This window comes from Trifolium pratense, linkage group LG2 (assembly GCF_020283565.1).
Source record: "Trifolium pratense cultivar HEN17-A07 linkage group LG2, ARS_RC_1.1, whole genome shotgun sequence".
NCBI classification, from domain to species: Eukaryota; Viridiplantae; Streptophyta; class Magnoliopsida; order Fabales; family Fabaceae; genus Trifolium; species Trifolium pratense.
Window position 1 is genome coordinate 44,023,559 of NC_060060.1, and position 21,221 is coordinate 44,044,779.

Here is a 21,221-nt window from a genome sequence, read left to right on the forward strand (position 1 = left end):
GACAAACGATAATGTTTTGACATATATAGAAGATATTAAATTAGATTTATATACCAAAAATAAAAATAATAATAACATTAAATTGATGATACGGTATCATTAGTTTATGAAACTCTCTTAGATACCTTTATTAAAGATGCTCTTAGAACCTCTCCAATAGTAATATCACTTTGAGTTTCATATTTTACTAAGAAATAATCTCTTCAATATCATGTAATAATATGCAATTCATATATATATTTTTGTTTCAATGATACAAAATTATACAACTCATACCTTATGCTAGGCCAATATTATGTACCAAAAAATAAATAAGTCAATATTAAAATAACGATATAATACCTTAAATAAATACTTGAATTTTTTTTTAGATACTCATTTTTCTAAGCCATAGTTGCTGCAATTATAACATTAACGTATGAAACTCCATTAAATATTTTTCTTTGAAAAGAGTACAATCTTCAATGTTTATTGAATTTTTTTTGGTTTGAGGAAACAATGTCTTTATTGATTACAACAACAAGACACAAGCTAATGCCCACATAAAATACTCTCTCCTTTCTTTTTTTATAAATACCTAGTTTGACGAAACACGAGTATTAATAAAGTTAGTTTTAATATTAAATTGATTGATAAATTATATTGATTTTTCATAATTATCCTTCCAATTAATTGTAGTGCTTTGTATCAAATAATTTTTTTTAATGCTATTCAAATAATTATGTAAAGTAAATTAATAAGGGTAAGCTTGAAAAAAATACTCTCTCCGTCCTAAATTGAGTGACACAGTTGACTGTTGTACACTATTCACACATATTAATTTGACTATATTTTTCTACTAATAAACAAAAATACTGTAAGTATTAACATATAAGATGTTGTTAGATTTGTTTCGATAAGTATTTTTAAAATATCAAATTTTAATAATTTCTACTATTATACAATTACACATATTAATCGTCAAAGTTATGAATCGACATGCGTGAAACAATCAATCAACTGTATCATTCATTTTAAGACGGAGGTAGTAATTAATAGGTTTAATTAGTCTTTTGGTCCCTTAAAGATATTTTAGGTTTCACAATGGTCCCTTAAAGAAAAAAAGGTCCGGATTGGTCCCTTAAAGACACATCTGTTTCTCAATTGGTCCTTTCTGTCAATTTTTTACAAAAAACGTTAGTTTTAGTTGACTGGATTGTAGATGCCATTAAGTGTAAGTGATCCACCAAAAACCTTATTAATTTTTAAAATTTTAACCATTGGAATTTTTTGTTATATTTGAAGTTAAAATTTAACGGAAAGGACCAATATTACAAACATATATGTCTTTAAAGGACCAATCCGGACATTTTTTTCTTTAAGGGACCAATCCGAGCCTTTTTTTCTTTAAGGGACCATTGTGAAACCTAAAATATCTTTAAGGGACCAATAAATTAATTAAGCCTAATTAATATCATTGACAATTGCTAAAAAACTTATAAAAAAGGACGGTTTTTTTCGTCAAACTAGATCTTATAAAAATATATCCGGGAGTAATTAACCTTCCAATCTATTGTCAAATCTATAATAGTCCAACATAGACTTTATGTTTTCTCTGTTTTGGAGCAGGGTCCACTTTAGAATTAAACATGGCTCCCTCAAAATTAAAGTCTTATAATTCCGGCCGTCCATTCCGTTAAGCAAAATTAAAGACTCTATATTTATTAATCACCTACCGGTCTACTCCCTTTAGTTTTGTATATAAGTAAAAAAAAAAAGAAAAAGCATACCTTTTATGAAAGTGGATAAATTGCATTGAATAATGAGAAAAAACTACCATATTTCTACTTCTATTCTTATCTTTTGTTGAAAACCGTGAAAACAATGTAATCATTAGGGTAAACATGAAATATTGATAATAAACATAATAAATGTGATAGATTTTTGCTTATATTTGAGACTTTCAATATTTTTGTTTCGTTGCTTATATTCGAGATCGCAGGTAGTATCACATTATAGGTCAATATTTCAAGGATAAGTAACAGCAATGATGCAATTAATATGAATCTTGTGATTTTGTTTGTAGATTTATTTTTTTCATTTTAAACAATTTTTAATTTTAATAAATATTTTAGTACTTTTTTTTATACAGAAAGGGGCCAAAGCCCGGAAAAAAAAGAACAACTACCAAGAGATTATTTTATGGGTAGTTATTCTCGTAATATCAGCTAACAACAATAAGTCCACTCTAGGCGGACATTGTTCATACACATGTAGCTCCGGATCATGATCAACACCCAAATTAGCAAGGGCATCGGCACAAGCATCCGCCTATGGCAAGAATGAGAAATCTTGACTTCCCAATCCATCTCTTGCACTATGTAATGTCTGCACCACTACATTAGAATCAATATGCAGCTCAATTTTTTTAAGATCACTTTCCAAAGTAAACTTAAGGCCATCAAGAACTCCCCAAAACTCCGCAAGATAAGCATTACACCGCTCCAAATATCGCGAAAAACCACCAAGCCACTGCCCGTTGGAGTTTCTTCTAGTCTATTATTTTAGTAATTTTCTTTCTTTCATTTATCATATTTTCTTAATTTATGTAAAATAGTCAAATGGAACAAATATTATGAGAAAGAGTGAGTATTTATATATATATATATATATATATATATATATATATATATATATATATATATATATATATATTAAACAAAATTAAAATAATATTATGCGTTCACTCTCTTTTATTCCCTTTTGTCCTTTTCATAATAGATAGTTTGAATATTTATTTGGTCTATAATATAAAAATTAAAGAATAATTTCAAAGATGTGTTACTTAAATTCCAATATACAACTTAAATTTCAAAATGTCCTACTTTTTTGGATATAAGTAAGAAACTGCCACTTTATTTGGGTGAATTGTGGTGTTTTTCAATTTTATTGCCTACGGATTTTCTTGCGAACAAATCATAGGAAACTATATATATTTTTTATTAAAGTGTTTTACGGGCAGATTTACCTACGAAAATCTATTATAGTTTCTTGTGGATGTATTTGTAGAAAAATTTGCAGGAAATCAGTTTAATGAGTTGAACAAGAAGAATTCGGTTACTACGTATCATTCTCTTTGGAATTGGCGAAATAAAAAATCTCACAGTGATAATTTTTGTCGTCCTCCTAAAATGTGGAACTAATGATTTACTGCAAAATAGTTGTGCTTATGTTACAAGCAAATGGAAGTGTGAGCCATCTTGCTATAGATTATGCCTATAAATCACAAAGTTAATTTAGTTAGAGTGGGTAGTAAAGATCCAATATATGTATTGTGAAGCTAATATGTGTAGATGCTCTTGAAAACATATAGCGATCCTTAGGTCCAAATTTGATAATTTATGAGTCATGTCCCACTCAAATTAGTCATTTATGTGCGGCTGATGTTGCAGTGATTAGTTTATCTCATGTGATTGTTGTGTAGTTTCTTCTCGATATCTTGAGCTTAAGCCCTTTTAAAATTACAATATCTTCTTTTGTACCACCAATCTTGGCCTTTGGTTTATAAAATTGTCTCAATTTGATCTTGTAGTCTATTGATATGTTTGATTATGCTGAATACAAAGGTAGAAAGAATATACCATGACAATTTTGTGGTCAAGCTCTCATAAACTAGTCATTTAGATTTTAATTTTTTTTTGGGTAAATAGGGTTTTACCCCTGTAAAATAGGCGAATTTTGCATTACCCCTGTAAATTATTTTTTTTGGATTGCACCCCCGTAATATGAAGATTCTATCAATTTCTCCCCTTATACCACAACAAGGCAGATGACTATATCAGAATCTTGACGTGACATGACACGTGGAAATTAATTTTTTTTAATTAGCCAAATAGTAATGATTGTGTAATTATTTTATTTTTGTGATTTTTATTTTTTCTAAAAAAATCAGAAAATAGAATTAATATTTTTTATTAAAATATTCAACCCATAATTTTTTTTTACCAATCCTCCTTAAAAAAAAAAACAAAAAACACATCCCAACCAAATCAATCTCATGTCTCTCTATCTACCTTCTTGGATCCCTCTTCTTCTTCCACTCTGATTTCGAATTTTGTTGTTACCAAATTATGGGTTCTTCTTCGATTTCGAATTGCAAAAATCAAAGCGCACACACAATTTCTTAGCTTGTGTTTTTTGCCAAACCCAGTATATCCTCCTTCAAATTGAATAGTTTGTATCAGCGTTATTCTGTTCTTTAAGATTGGGGGCGATTGGGGTTTGATGTTCTTGTTGTTGCACTTTTTCTTGCTAACTTGTATTTTGGTTGCTGGGATCCAGATGGAGGGCAGTGAAATTTAGAGCATGAAAAATCAGAGTTTGTATCAAATCTTCTAGTGTGTTCATTGTGGGTGTGTGTTAGATTTTTTATGTTGATGAAAATGATAAACTATTCAATTTTTGGTTTTGAAAATTCTGGATTTAGATGAACTTATGATGATGTTGTTCTCATTTAGTGATAAGGATGATAAATAATTTGCCTTTTAATATGTTTTTTTTGTTTGGTACATATGTGTTTTTTAAATTTCTTTTCAATTTTTTTTTTGAAAATAAATATGTAAGGGTTAATATATTTATCTGTGTCATTAATTAGATTAATAAAAAATGAAATAAAAGCCACTAGTCATTGCCACGTCAAGATTCTGATACAGTCATCTGGCTTGTTGTAGCATAGGGGAAAACTGATAGAATCTTCATATAGGCAATAAAAAAAATGCTGGGGGTAATGCAAAATTCGCCTATTGTGGGGGGATAAAACCCTTGTTACCCTAATTTTTTTAATTAAGAGAACATAAATCAAAACTCAATAAAAACAAATAAAATAATTAAAGAGAATAAATTTTGAAACCCCCTTAGAACATGTGTGTGTCTTTTACCTAAGGTCCGTTTGGCCCAACTTTTTTAAGCTTATGCAAACAACTTATGCAATATAAATTAAGTTTTATGCTATTTTATAAATTCACACTAGTGAAAATTGTAATTTTATAAGCTATTTTATCATAAACTACCTTGATAAACTTATAATAATATATAAAAATTGCATAAGTTGTTTGCATAAGCTCTAAATAAGAGGGAAAAAAACCAGGACAAACGATACACTATTCTCGTAGCCACTTCAACATTCTCAATATAATGTGGAATTTGAATGTGCCCTATGATAAAGAAACACAATGCATCTCATGCAAAACTTTAGGTGATTTAGGTACTATATCTCACAATTTTTTTTATAGACTACCCACCAATGTGGTCCTTATGCTAGCATCAGAAATTGAACTCACACCCTTCATAAACGATTGGAAATAATTCAAAAAACTCTTTATCAACGGTTAAAAATGATCGAAAACCAATCATTATGATCAAAGGGTGCATGTCACACAAAATCAGTAGATCCAACTGTCCTGATTAAACCACAAAAAGTAATTGTAACATCTTTGCATCACACCTACGAAGTGAAGGGAATACATGTCAAAGCGCAGATCATGAAGGTATGCAAGCAACGACTATTGGGGGGATAAAGGTAAATACTGAGACATCGACCTCACCATTAAGTTGCAAGTCTAGGGGGGGCGGCTTGAGGTACCACATCGGTACTACGTTCCATTTTCAAAATCAATTTTTTTGACCAATCTAATTATCTCATGGATTGTTCACCAAGGAATTCCACTTCGAAAGTACCCAACAAGTCCAACAACAAGGGTCAAAGGGGTAAAGATCATCTGAAGTGTTTACATCGTCATAATAGATGACACAACCCGAAAAGCTACCCCCGATGTACTCCATTAAAACCAACGCGCCTGCATATCAATAATGTTGAAGCATTGGCCACCGTTCCTAGCATCATGTAACATATTTTTATTAAATAGGCGCCACCGCTATCCCAAATTTGGTTACAATAACAAGACCAGAGTAATATGATTCAAACTTAGGAGTGAAGATAGCAACAAGAAGAATATTATTTTGAAGCCACACTAAATTAAGGCATTCACCCCCAAGTATATGATTACAAAGTCGATTGATTGAATTGTTGTCTGTGATCACATTACCTTATTTAAACATAATCTCGATTACAAGTACACCGCCTCCTTCGTTTGGAAAAGGAGCGTACAACCATATGCGGGGAGCATCAACATTTGGCGTGAAGAAAACATCACCTCCTCTGACGATCCACCTCATAATTTTACACAAGAGCACAATCTATCTAACTACTTAACTAACTAATATTATAACTAATTATCTTATTGTTAAAACTAATATAACTGATCATTTTCTTAAAAACTGCATACAATTAAACTATAACAACTAAAATAAAACATTGATAAAAAACATAGGAGACATAATTAACCCAAACATAAAGAAGAAAGAAAAAAAAAAGCTTAATGGTTTGACAAGCCAAAACATTGATATCAAATATCAAAATATGATGTCCGTCTCTAGAAATCGTCTCCATCGTAACCACCAGCATCATCGTCATCATAACCAAAATCATCCGCAACATTCTCCTCCACATTATCATCATCATCAACATAACTAACATCATCGTCAACATTCTCCTCCACATCATCATCATAATCAATGTCATCATCCGCATTCTCTACCCCGTCGTCATTATAACCAAGATCTTCCTCAACTCTCTCCACCACGTCATCAACAATCCTATCTTCAACATACTCAACACCTTTCTCCAATGCAAGTCCGCCTAAAACCCCAGCAACTGCACCCACAGCAAATCCTATCCCCATCTCACCAAACTCACTCTTCCTCTTTCCCCCCATATTATAACGTTGCTGAGGTCTAATGGAACCATACACCCGCGAAGAAGACGAATACTCCCTCGATTTAAATTCTTCATTTCCAAAATCCACTCTCTGCGCACGATAGCTAATCTCTCTAATCCCAACCTTAACATCAACCTTCCCTTGTGGTCTACCAGAAGGTCTTTCCATTGTAAGCATGCGACTCACACACTTACCAATTCCATTTTCAAAAACTTCAACTACCTTAAGCCGAGCCGAACCAATGAGTTTCTTAGTCTTTTCTTCAAATCCAGCATGAACAATTTGAATATATAAAATAAGATCTTTGATTGGTTTTGATGGTAAAGGGATAATGAGTTTTTGATTTTTCCATTGAGATTCTGTGTTACCGTTTTGATCTATGTTTGTTGTGAATTTGATTATTGGATCGATGTAAACGACGGCGTATGGTTTTTTAGTACCGTGGCGCCAATTTACATTTTTGAGTTGTTTGGCTGATCTGAGGGTTAGTTCAAGTTCGTAACGAGATGCCATTTGGTTGAGTTTTTTTTGGGTTGACTTTTTGAAGTTGAATACGGTTCTAGACTTTTCTACAAATGGTTGATCGAAGATGTACAGGACATTGTATCACTACTCCATCCGTCCCAATTTGATTGACACAGTTGACTGTATCACTCATGCCGATGGATAACTTTGACGATTAATATTTTTAATTATACAATAATAAAAATTATAAAAATTTGATATTTTGGCAATACTCATTGAGACGAATCAAACAACATCTTATATGCAAATATTTATATTTGTTTATTAGTAGAAAAATAAGATTAAAGCAATATGTGTGAATAGTGCACAACAGTCAACTGTGTCAATCAAATTGGGACGGAGGGGTTGATTGCAATGTAAGTCCCACATTGCTAATGAAGGAAAAAATGTCAAGGAAATTATATTTGAGAAGTCTCACATTGCTTAGAGAAGTGAAGAGTGGAGGAGCTCAATGTTATATAAAGAGACCTCAAGTTCCTTGTTTCAACGCACCAAACAGTAGCATTTGTAAACATTTAAGTTTATATTTGAGTCTTTTTTCTTCTCTTATGCTTTTGTTTTAGAGTATTTGAGATGTAGTTCAAATATTTACTTATATTTGTGGGTGTAATGGGGCATGGGTGGTTGAGAGTGAAGTCTATGTGTTGTAACAATTTTCACATAGTGTACTTTATTCTCTAGTTGTCGGTTTTGAGACCGGCCGTGGTTTTTTCTCCGATTTTGGAGTTTCCACGTTATATTCTTGTGTTGTTAATTGTGTTTTTTTATTTTCTCTATGCCGGTTTTTCCCAACACATATTGTATGTTGTGAGCGACCCACCAGTGTTGTCTACTATTAATTCGGAGGTAGATATGCGCCAAATGGTGTTGTAGTAGAGCAGCAGGAGGTAGCTAAAGAGAGTATTGTTGCGGCAATGAGTATTATTGCGGAGGAGCAACATGATGTTGCTGTAGTTGTGCACACGTTAGAACGATAACGTGTTTTGTCATATGTTATGTTTCATGTTACATATAAGTTGGCACAACAAAATGTGATGCTTAGTACTAACTTCGGCCGAGCTATACCCGAAACAACGTTAAAGATAATGATACTACCGGATGAAGACTCTGACGAGGTGGTCAGTGCAGATATTCAATTGATTAAACAATATGAAAAAATGTCATAAGTTTCACTCTTGTTACTAGTAAAAGTCAAAGAAAGAAGAACAAACAATTGGCTATAAGTGGAGGCCAATCATATAACACTTGTTCTAGGGGTGTCACATCTCACAAGTCACTATGAAATGAGACGGGGTTTAACAACCCGATAGCTAGAGTTCTTTACGATTTCCCTTTGTAGGGATGGTTTTTTTGTACTACGTTTATTTTGGTTTCTTTTAGGGTAAGGTCTAGTCCGAGAAAAGATTTTCTCAATTTTATTTTCCTCAATTTTCTCAATTTCTTAAATCTCTACCTTTTAATTCACTTTTTCCTCTTTTTCTTTTCTCTCTCCTCACACATCAATGGCTAAGATGCTACTATTTCTCTCAAGTAATTGAGAGAATCCATTCTGGTCTAGTCCCATGTGCATATTGTTTTCTATTTTTATTTATATTATTATGAGCTATATGTATAAAGTGAGAGTACGTGTTTAAATGTATCAACTCAATTGGAAGTCTACTCACTCCTTGTTGTCTAGATGCTCTTAACTTATAAAAAAATATATTGATAATCATAAGAGTAGATAGGTAAAATAAACACATATTTTAAACAAATTTAATTCAACAAGTTTTTGTTAAAGATTTCTATAAGGAAAATGTTAAACAGTGCCCCCGGGGCATTGTTTAAGGAACCAAATATAGTAATATCATATTGAAGTTTGTGCAATCAACGCCTCGAAAGTCTAAAAAGTGTTATTTTCAATTTTAAAATTTCCTTTTTTGGTTTCCTTAACCAGTGCCCCGGGGGCACCGGTTAGCATGACCCTTTCTATAATAAAGGATTGATGGAGGGAGTAAAAATTACTCATTATTTAAGTTGGTAAGCTATAGCCACAATGATTGAACATAAATTATAACAACCTTTATTTTATTTATTTTTATTTTATCACAAAATTTATTTAAATATCATAAATTATCAGAAATACACATCCTCATCCATACAATTTGTCGAAGAGCTATTACAATGTTGTAATTGTGGAGATTTGGTTGCCGTGAAACAAAATCTTATTTCAAGTAAATAATAATATTTTCCAATCTTCTCACATCGTATTTGTGGCATGAACATAGTGTGGTCCTTTACAGCTTGAACAACATCATCTTTAGTTGCAGATTTTTTACGAAGTAGACCTGTTTTTTGAAGAAGCTTTTGTCCATCAATATCCTTGTAGAGTTTCAATGTCACTTCAAAGTATTCAACATTATCGAACAATGGGAATGAACATGTTCCATGTGTGTACCATTCTTTTTGCCAGAAGTTATTGTTGTCATCTAATTTGTGACTTCTTAATGATGGCCAAGCAGTTGTAAGTTGTCCTTTTAATTTAAGCACCTAGTTAAATTAAAAAAAAAATATGCAAATTAAATAACAATTTATATATAATTGTTAAAATAATAATAATAAATAATAATATTAATAATATTTTATTTTAGTTTTTAGTATAAGATATATAATAATTACACATGAATAAAAAATGAATGTTTATGGGGGAATCGAACACGGAATATGCATGATATAAACTTAATGACATACCATTAGAAATGATGATACAAACTTAATGACATGTAATATAACTTACTTCGAGCCAATTTGTCTTAATTTGGTTCTTTGGGTCACAATCTTTTAATTCACTATTTATGTTGTTAGGCCACAATCCATGTATTGTCAAGGAAAATGGCACTGGGTTGGCACAATTAATAGTAGGAAGCTTGCAATATATTGGTGGCCATGTTAAAGCCAATTTAAAGTGATCAAATGTAGGTACAGGAGGTGGTGGTGGATGGTACGGTGTTGGTGGTGGGTGTCGTGGTTTTATTCGTGGAGGCTTATTTCTTCCCATAGGTTCTTCTAAAAGTGGTGAATCAGATTGATAATATAAGGGCGAGGGTGGGAGGAATGTTATTGGTGATTGTGGAAGCTGAGAGTCAGCTGCCACCCCACCAACAACATGAAATAAAATATAAATTAGAGTCAGTGATATTATTGAACTCATGATGGTCATGATCATTAAGAATATTATTCTTTCAAGTTGTGATTTTTTGGTATCCCTACTATATCCTTTTATAGCCAGGTCTTGTTTCAATTTTAGCTTGTTTCTTTATGACCATCGATCATGGTGGGATAAGGAAATATTTGATGATGAATGTTTTGAAAAAAATTCTTTTTGACTAAAATCTATTGAATATTGTATATGTTACAACATTGAATTTTAGAAAGAAAAAAAAAAATTTCCTCTTACTTTTTCTCTTAAAATCACTAGTTTTTCTTTCTTGTTGTTGGAAAAAAATATTCTCATTTATATTTATATCATAAATTAGAACTTTGATTTTGAAAAGTGTTTTCAAAAATTATATTTTTAAATATAGATTTTTTTTTGGAATTTATCTTTTTTTTCTTTTAAAATATTTTATACTTAAAAATGTATTAATTTTGTTTGAAAAAAACAAAAGGATTTAAAATGTTTTTTATTATATTGAGAAAACGCTCTGACAATCAACATGTTTTTATAACATTTCTATTCGACACTTTTGGCTTCGTAACACCAAAGGATGTGGATCTCATAAAAAGATTTCAAAGGATTGTGCATAATCATATTTAATTTGTAAAACCAAAAGTGGTAATGACAATTACTCTGAAATATTGATGATGACAATGTATAAGAAAACAATTAAAGAAACTAATGTACATTCAAGTGTGCAGAACCTCAAAGAAATATGGTACTTTTGTATAGTAGAAATATCCATCTGATGAACATACTAAACACGCTTTGAAAACATACTCTGAAGGTCTAGTCAACTCTAACGTCCAACAAGTTCAGATGATACATGTGTTCTGAAGCAAAGAGAGTCAACAAAATTCAAGACTTTGAACAAGACATTCAAGAAGAATGAAGAGAGTCGTCTGCTATGAAGAACGAGCTCTGAAGACCGTTAAGTAGAAGACCATCTTTGAAGCTGAAGTGGATTTCTGAAGTACGTAAAAGTGTCAAGTACTATACTTCCCTGCAGAGCCTGCGCCCGAGACTAACACAGTTTTCCTATTGCTTTGGAATGTCAGCATTTGTGACCTACTACAAAGCGTTTTGTCCTTTCTGTATTAAATGCACTTAAGCATGCTCACAGTCATCTATGTTGCTTAGAGTGGAATCCCAAGAAAGCTTCAACGGATCTTTTCTTGTACGACAAAGGGTTATTTTATCAAGAAATTGATCTAATCAAATAGAGAAAGACTCACGTTCTTATTAGGTTTTCAACAGATCTATCCAAGCTAACAACGATCTTCGTTAAAGACTCTATTCAACTTGCCTATTTATATGAAACCTTGAGCAATTTTAATGACTATAAGAGTTGCAAGGATAAAGATAACAAGAAAAACACATTTTAAATCAAAGAGCCTAAAAACTATGTGTAATATCTTGTCGGAAACACATAGATGGTTTGTTTACAAAACATGTATTTTAGAAAATAGAAATAGTTTCAATTTGCGCGTATTTAAAAGCATACCACTCTGAAAGAGTCTTCAAAGTAAGCAACCAAAATCAATCTCTGTAAATCTGATTGTAAGAAGTCCTTAGCTTGTAAGGCAAAGAAGTCTCTCAGCAATACCTCGAGTAAGGAAGTCTCATGATCAATAATATCTTGAGCAAGGGAAGTTTCTTTGACGGTCAAGTAGTACCTTGAGCAAGAAAGTCTTGAGATCAGTAATCTTCACTTGATATCTCATCGAAACACTCTCTTCCTATTCTCTTCATAAATTGAATCCTCAACACACCTACTCTTCCTTTTCTTCAGTGATTGTATTCACTCTTCAAATCACTCTTCATTCTCTTCATAGATTGCAACACTCAGGTTGAATCTTAAAACTCCAAATCGTTGAATCCTTCCTAATTCGTTCCAAAAACTCTTACGAGCAAAAATCGATGAATTCTAAATAATTGAATTTGTTGAACTCATAATGAACCCTTTCTTCTTACTCACTCTCTCACAAACAGATTTCTTCTTCTTACTTACTCATAAACTCGAGAACATTTTTCTCGGAAAGATTTCGACAATTTTTTCCACAAAACATTCCGAATATATTTTTCTATATTATCTTAGGATCATAGATTTCATGGTAAAAATATATTCCAAATTCTAATCTTTTTATTATGAAAAATTATTTTGAATATTATTTCAAATAAACAAGGTGTAACATTTGAGTAATGAAAACGATTAAAGAAACTAATGTACATTCAAGTGTGCAGGACCTCAAAGAAATATGGTACTTTTGTATAGTAGATATATGTATCTGATGAACATACTGAACAAGTTTTGAAAATATACTCTGAAGGTCTAGTCAACTCTAACGTCCAACAAGTTCTGATGATAAATGTGTTATGAAGCAAAGATGGTCAACAAAATCCAACACTTTGAACAAGACATTCAAGAAGAATTAAGAGAGTCGTCTGCTATGAAGAACGAGCTCTGAAGACTGTTAAGTAGAAGACCATCTCTGACGCTGAAGTGGATTTCTGAAGTACGTAAAAGTGTCGAGTACTATACTTCCCTTCATAGTCCGCGCCCAGGACTGACACAGTTTTCCTATTGCTTTGGAATGTCAACATTTGTGACCTACTACAAAGCGTTTTGTCCTTTCTGTATTAAATGCACTTAAGCATGCTCATGGTCATCAATGTTGTTTAGAGTGGAATCCCAAGAAAACTTCAACGGATCTTTTCTTGTACGACAAAGGATTATTTTACCAAGAAATTGATCTAATCAAATAGAGAAAGAACTCCATTGTTCTTATTAGGTTTTCAACATATCTATCCAAGCTGACAACGATCTTCGTCAAAGACTCTATTCAACTTGCTTATTTATATGGAACCTTGAGCTATTTTAAAGACTATAAGGGTTGCAACGATCAAGATAACAAGCTAAACACATTTTAAATCAAAGAGCCTAAAAACTATGTGTAATATCTTGTCGGAAACATTTAGATGGTTTGTTTACAAAATATGTATTTTAGAAAATCGAAGTAGTTTCAATTTGCGCTTATTTAAAACCATACCACTCTAAAAGAGTCTTCAAAGTAAGCAAACAAAATCAATCTCTGTAAATCTGATTGTAAGAAATCCTTAACTTGTAAGGCAAAGAAGTCTCTCAACAATACCTCGAGCAAGGAAATCTCATGATCAATAATATCTTGAGCAAGAGGAGTTTCTTGGACGGTCAGGTAGTACCATGAGCAAGAAAGTCTTGAGATTAGTAATCTTCACATGATATCTCATTGAAACACTCTTCCTATTCTCTTCATAAATTGAATCCTCAACACACCTACTCTTCCTTTTCTTCAGTGATTGTAACGTTCACTCTTCGAACCACTCTTCATAGATTGCAACACTCGGGTTGAATCATAAAACTCCAAATCGTTGAATCCTTCCTAAATCGTTCCAAAAACTCTTCCGAGCTCAAATCGATGAATTCCAAATCATTGAACTTGTTGAACTCAAAATGAACCCTTTCTTCTTACTCACTCTCTCACGAACAGATTTCTTCTTCTTACGTACTTACTCATAAACTCGAGAACATTTATCTCGAGAAGATTTCGACGATTTTTTCCCCAAAACATTCTGAATATATTTTTCTATATTATCTAGGATCATAGATTTTTCCCCATTAATTTTGATCGATTTCAATAACATATCCAACAATTTTAGATTTTTGTAAAATTTAACATAAATGATTTATACGATATGAACATTCAATCTAACGGTGGATTTTGTAAAATATGTATTCGTTAAAGTGTTATTGAGCGGTGTAACATTACTCAAATGTTACACAGGTGTAATTTGATCCCTCCCCATATATATATATATAATAGATACAAGAAGTACCCAAAACCAATATCATGTACAACATATATAAAAGAGTAATAAAAGGATAACTAGCAAATTCTCGGCCGGCACGTATGGAGAAACATTTGTTGGGAGAGGTCAACCCCTTAAATGGATCTCAGTTACTTCGAGGAGATTAGTCTTTACAGTAGCGCACGGAGAATACATTTAGTTTTAGCAAAATATTGAAAGCGAAAAAAACATGAGCAAAAAGAGTAGCTAGTGGAAATAAAGAAACAATCTCTACATTGTAAGGCTTCATAAACAGTCTCTACAGTCTATTGTATGCCTTCAAATTATTCTTACAAACAAAATTTACAATTAAAAAAATTACAGAATTTTATTATTTGAATTTTCACGATCAGGTATAAATAAAAAAAAACACACACACACATTTATATATTTTTTTCTAAAAATTGTGGCAACGTGCACCGTCTCTTTCCTCTCCATCGCCTGCGGTACATGGACGAGGTCGTTTTTTGACAAGGAGTACTCTTTCATTCAGACCCTTTTCATCTGAAATTACACAAAAATACAAAATATTAATATAATCAAACTTAATTATATATAAAACATTCTCTCCGATAACCAAAAAAAAAATAAAACATTCTCTCCATAATCTTATATTTAAATGAAATAAAAAAAAATTTGACAGGCAAGTTTACTTACATGTATGAGGTTTAGATGCATCAGCTGCAATGTTTCTTGCTAATGCCATGGATGAAAAACTCAACATACAAAAAAAAAGAAATACCAAAATAAGGGAACACTTCTTTGAAGCCATTATTCTTCGTTGCTTAGTATATTTCACAATGAACTCAATACATGCTAATTTATTTATATGATCCAAATTGGTTACTGCTTTCCTTTTCAAGCATTTTTTTTTAGTTTAATTGAATTGCCACTTGTAATTTAATTTCTTGCAACCGCGTGGACTATGTCAAAATTGCACGGTGACATATAGAGCTGTCAAAATGGGCTAGCCCGAATGGGCCGGCCCGCCAAGCCCGATTTTTTCCCGGGCTCGAGCCTTGAAAATGCTAGCCCGAATTATTTTCGGGCTTTTTAGCCCGGCCCGACAAAGCCCGATTAAAATATGGGCTGGCCCGAATGGGCCGCGGGCGGCCCGCAAGCCCGAAAAAATTAAAATTAAAAATAAAATTAAATATAAATATAAATAATTTGTTTCGGATGATTTGAAATTAATTTGTAATATAAATTATAAAATACCGTCCGCTACTTAAGTAGCAGGAGTAAAAATAGGGCACCCAAGAAACTCGTAGGCAGGGGATGAATAAAAATAGGGCGCGCGAGAAACTCGTACGTAGCGGATGAGTAAAAATAGGGCGCGCGAGAAAGTCGTAGGTAGCGGATGAGTAAAAATATGACGCGCGAGAAACTCGTAAGTAGCGGATGCGTAAAAATAGGGCGCGAGAAACTCGTAGGTAGTGGATGAGTAAAAATAGGGCGCGCGAGAAACTCGTACATAATGGATGAGTAAAAATACGGCGCGCGCGAATTATATAATATTTATAGCGGATGAGTAAAAAATAAGACGCGCGAGAATTATTAATGTTATTTATATAGTTGAGTTTGAGCAGTAAAAGTAAAAAAAAATAAAAAAAGATAAACCGGGCCGCCCGAAAGCCCGACTACCCGTACCGGGCCGGGCTCGGGCACTAATTTTGGTAGCCCGTTTTTTATCCGGGCTTTTTAGCCCGGCCCGACAAAGCCCGCAGCCCGACCAGGCCGGCCCGAAATTGGCCGGGCCGCCCGTTTTGACAGCTCTAGTGACATATAATACAATGTCCTCCCTCCAAATATTATTATAAGCATCAAAAAAACTATTTTTTAATTCATTAAAAAATTGATGTACTCTGTTTCATAATATAAATCAGATACATCAGTTTTTCAATTAACCTAAAAAAAAAAAAATGTTTATAATTAATAGCGATCAGAGAGAGTATTGTCATCAATATACTGTAGTAATTTCTAAATACTATCTCGTCCTTGATAGAAATTGTTTTTTAGATTTATTGGAAAATTAATATATTTATTCTATAATATCAATTTGATACATTAATTTTTGAATGAATCTAAATAATTTATATAAAAAACCCGGAGAAAGAAATAGATAAAGGAAGTAGAATGAGAATTTTTAATTCATATTTTCATTGACTGAGAATTCAGCATTATTCCACGAAGTTCATTTCATTGGCCTTTTTCCAATCACAGGGAAGGAATGCTATATGGCAATTACAGGGAAATTCATAATCATTACACTATCAACAAAGCCTATTACTTATAACATCCTATTAAAAAATACATCTCCGACTATTTTGAGGTCCCGGTCAAATATTAACAATAAAGTCTATTAAAAATATAATTTTTTCTCTACAAAAAAAAATACTACGTTTTCTTAAATTACAATAACATCCTATCAAAAAAAAAATATCAATAACATACGAAATAGTTATCTTATAACTAACATAAAAAATATCATGTTATAATCAATAACATGAACCTGACTCAAGGGCTGTTGGTATTTTTTAGACTTAATTACATTTTTTATCTCATGTATTTATTTTAGGTTTTAATTTGGTATCTTACGTTTAAAAAATTTAAATTAGTTTTAAGTTTATTTTATGTTTGAATTTGTGCATTTCATCATACCATATCATCAATTGTGATTCTGGTACGCGATTCTTTCACCGTCAATCTCAAAAGCAATTTCGTCACCAACTTTTCTCAAATGCGAGTCCGTCACCGGTGAGTTATAGTTCTCTTCCTTGTTCTAAAACCTTATTCGTTATATAATTAACACAAAAAAAAAGTTCACACCAAATATCTCTGATAAATTTATTTTAAAATTTAGTTATAAAAAATATATGATTTATTTAATTTAATAAACACGAAAGTATGCACGCACGCACGCACACTTAGTGCACACACATACAGACACCGGAAAAAAAAATTGGTGCCAAATTTTTTTTTTGTACCCTATGCGGTCGTTCTTCTCGAATACCATCTGAAATTATGGAGTTTTGGTCGCCGTAAAACACAATTTTACTTTAAGTAAATATTCTTGTTGGCCTATCTTCTCACATTCGATTCGAGGATTGAGCTTTGTTATGTCATGTATAGCTTGAACAACATCATTTTTAGGTGCAGATGGTTTACCGAGCAGTTGTGTGTTCTTAAGCAAATCTTGTACTTTCAAATTCAGGTAAAGCTTTAAGGTAACAGAAAAATATAGAATAGTGCTCCACAATTCCCTTTCATGTTCCCAAAATTTCTTGTTTTCTTGAGCAGTTAATGAAGGCCAAAAATGATTAAGTTGGTTTTCTGAAGTATCAAGGATCTGATTAAATAAAAAAATGTAAAAATTCAATTTCTATATCAATAATAATAATAATAATAACAAAAGCTATAATCAAACTTGCTTCTTCCCACTGTCCCGTTGTGACAACCCTTGTTTTATCACAATCAATTAGATCAGAGTTTCTGCCGCTAGGCCACAACCCGTGGATGGTCAGGTATGCTGGGTTGGGAATTACTTTGACCTTGCAATAAACTAGAGGCCATGTTAAAACCAAGAGGGTTCAGGAGGGTGTTCGAGAGGAGCGAATGCACAGGACCCCATAATATTAGGGGCACCAATTTTTTTCAATTTAGTGTGTATTTATGTGCGTGCGTACAATTGTGCGTGCGTCCGTGTGTTAAAATAAATAAATTAAATAATTATTAAATTAAATTTTAAAATAAACTTAGATTCTTATGATCTTGGTAGTTAAATCTATTTAAAGAATTATAAGTTATCAGAGAAATTTTAACTATTAAAAGTATAATCTTTAACTTTTCTTTCATATTATATATTTTTATATGACAAATGAGGCACCAAATTTATAAACTGCATATGGAGCTGGTGGTGGGACTTTTGGAGGCCATTTTCTTCCATTAGTTTCTACAACTTGATCTCATAGTGAGTGTCGTTAGTGCAACAAAGAACAATAAAGAAAGAACAATGAATTTAGAGCCCATGTTTGAATTAAGTTTTTGGATTACTCGTAAATATTGTGAGTGTTTGTTTGTGCTTAGACACGAATCAAATGGATCTATTTATAATAAGTCAAGTAGTTCTGGGCTGAATTGAGGGGCGATATTATGCGTTTTATCTCCGAATTCCACCGGAATGGAAAGCTTGCTAAGGGTATAAATTCTACTTTTATAGCTCTAATTCCTAAAGTTGATAGCCCCCAAAGGTTGAACGATTTTCGGCCTATATCGCTTATGGGATGCCTTTATAAAATTTTGGCAAAGGTTTTAGCGAATAGGTTGCGTCTTGTGATTGAGAGTGTGATTTCTGAGGCTCAAACGGCGTTCGTAAAGGACAGGCAAATTCTTGATGGCATTCTTGTTGCAAATGAGGTGGTGGACGAGGCACGAAGGTCTAAAAAGGAACTTATGTTGTTCAAGGTTGATTTCGAGAAAGCGTACGACTCGGTGGACTGGGGCTATTTGGATGATATTATGGAGAGAATGTCTTTTCCTGTCTTATGGAGGAAATGGATTAGAGAGTGTGTTTGTACGGCTACGGCGTCGGTTTTAGTTAACGGTAGTCCGACTGATGAGTTCCCTCTTAGGCGTGGTCTTCGGCAAGGCGACCCGCTATCTCCTTTTCTTTTTCTCTTGGCTGCTGAGGGTCTCAATGTGCTAATGGAGGCTATGGTAGCGCGTAATTTGTTTACGGGGTATAACATTGGCGAGCAGGGTTTGGTTTCGGTATCGCACCTTCAGTTTGCAGATGACACTCTTCTACTAGGGGTTAAAAGTTGGGCAAATGTTCGGGCTTTGCGAGCTGTTCTTGTGCTTTTTGAGACTATGCCAGGTTTGAAAGTTAATTTTAATAAAAGCATGTTGGTTGGGGTTAATATTTCTGATTCCTGGTTGGGCGAAGCTGCGTCTGTTCTGTGCTGTAAGGTGGGAAAGATCCCTTTCCTTTATTTGGGTCTTCCAATTGGGGGTGATCCGAGGCGTCTGAGTTTTTGGGATCCGGTGTTGCATCGAATAAAGAATAGATTGTCTGGGTGGAAGAGTCGCTTCTTGTCTTTTGGTGGTCGCCTGGTTCTGTTGAGATCTATCTTGACCTCTCTACCTGTCTATGCTCTTTCCTTCTTCAAAGCTCCCTCAGGTATTATTTCCTCTATTGAATCTCTTTTCATTAAATTTTTTTGGGGGGGGGTGTGAGGATTCTAGGAAAATTTCTTGGGTTAGTTGGAAATCGATCAGTTTACCTAAGGAGAGTGGAGGTTTGGAGGTCAGGCGGTTGAGGGAGTTTAATCAGGCCCTTTTGGGCAAGTGGTGTTGGAGGATGTTGGTGGACAGCGGGGGGTTGTGGTTTAGAGTGTTGGCAGCTAGGTATGGGGTTGAGAGAGGTAGACTTCGGGATGGAGGTCGGAGGGGGTCTTTGTGGTGGAGGGAGATAGTGCGTATTAGGGAGGGAGGCGGCGAGTCAGGGGACAGGTGGTTCAGGGAGCATGTTGTGAGGAGGGTGGGGGACGGTTCAGAGACTTTCTTCTGGACCGATCCCTGGGTGGATGGTATTCCGTTATGCGAGCGTTTTGGGCGCCTGTTTGTTTTGACGACAAACAAATCGTGTACGGTGGCTGAGATGTTTGCTTTAGGGTGGGGCGCGAATGGAGGGGCGTGGGAGTGGCGGAGGCAGCTGCGGGTGTGGGAGGAGGAGATGTTGGGGGAGTGTCAGTCTTTACTTTCTAACATTTCTTTGCAGGCCTTTTCTGTAGACAGGTGGCAGTGGCATCCCGACCCTGACACTGGTTATACTGTTAGGGGCTTACCAGCTCCTGATATCTCATGCTTTGGTCACTATGGATGTTGCGGATAATCTCATTTGGCACCCGCAGGTTCCTTTGAAGGTATCCATTCTTGCGTGGCGTGTATTGCGAGACAGGCTGCCCACGAGAGTGAATCTAGTTACTCGACAGGTTTTATCTCCTACAGCTCACATGTGTGTTTTTGGATGTGGTGAAGCTGAGTCGGCTCATCATTTATTCATTTCTTGCGGTTTTGTTGGATCTCTGTGGGATTTAGTTCGGTCGTGGATTGGCATTCCTTTGGTGGATTTTGGTTCTTTGCGTGATCACTTTGTTCAGTTCACATCTTCAGCAGGTGGATCTCGAGCGCGTCGTTCTTTCCTGCAGCTCATTTGGCTTGCTTGTGTTTGGGTTGTATGGACGGAGAGAAATCACCGTTTGTTCAGAGGCTCAGCAGATACGCCCCATATTTTGATGGACAAGATCAAGCTGTTTTCATTTAGGTGGTTGAAGTCGACGAGCATTACGTTAGCTTTAAACTACCACAGTTAGTGGTCTAGTCCTCGACTTTGTTTGGGCCTTGTTTGACTGTTGTTATTGTTTTGTTTTTTATTCTTATTGTAAACTTTTGTAGTCTATCTTGGTACGTCTTGTGCCAGGGAGACTGATTTGGTTAATATATATATCTCATTTTGGCTTGTTCAAAAAAAAAGTAGTGTATAAATGAGTCAAGTAGTGTAAAGAGTCAAGTAGCTAGTGTGAGTAAATTAATTTTTACTGAATTGTTTTTATAAAGAGGTTCTATGGAAAAGTTTATTTTATAATTCTATGTTTATTAGTTTTATCTCAACAAAGGAAATTCAAATAGAACCACAGCTAGCCCGGCTAAAACTATAAAATAGAAATTTTTATTAAGGGAATTCAACAAAAACAACATTATCAATGCCATAGCTGTGTAGTATAGTAAATTAATTT

General features: G+C 33.7%; 1 protein-coding gene and 1 long non-coding RNA gene across 2 annotated transcripts; both read right to left on the bottom strand.

Moving 5' to 3' along the window:
* Window positions 1-6,470: 6,470 nt before the first annotated feature.
* LOC123904764 lies at window positions 6,471-7,328 on the bottom strand. The gene has a single exon (XM_045954388.1). The coding sequence runs from the start codon at window positions 7,326-7,328 to the stop codon at window positions 6,471-6,473; it is 858 nt and encodes a 285-aa protein (XP_045810344.1).
* Window positions 7,329-14,615: 7,287 nt separating this feature from the next.
* On the bottom strand, window positions 14,616-15,229 carry LOC123906132. The gene is made up of 2 exons (XR_006808769.1): window positions 15,082-15,229; window positions 14,616-14,928 (listed from the first exon to the last, which is right to left on the bottom strand). It is a non-coding gene; the product is annotated as an uncharacterized LOC123906132 (long non-coding RNA).
* Between the last annotated feature and the right edge of the window lie 5,992 nt (window positions 15,230-21,221).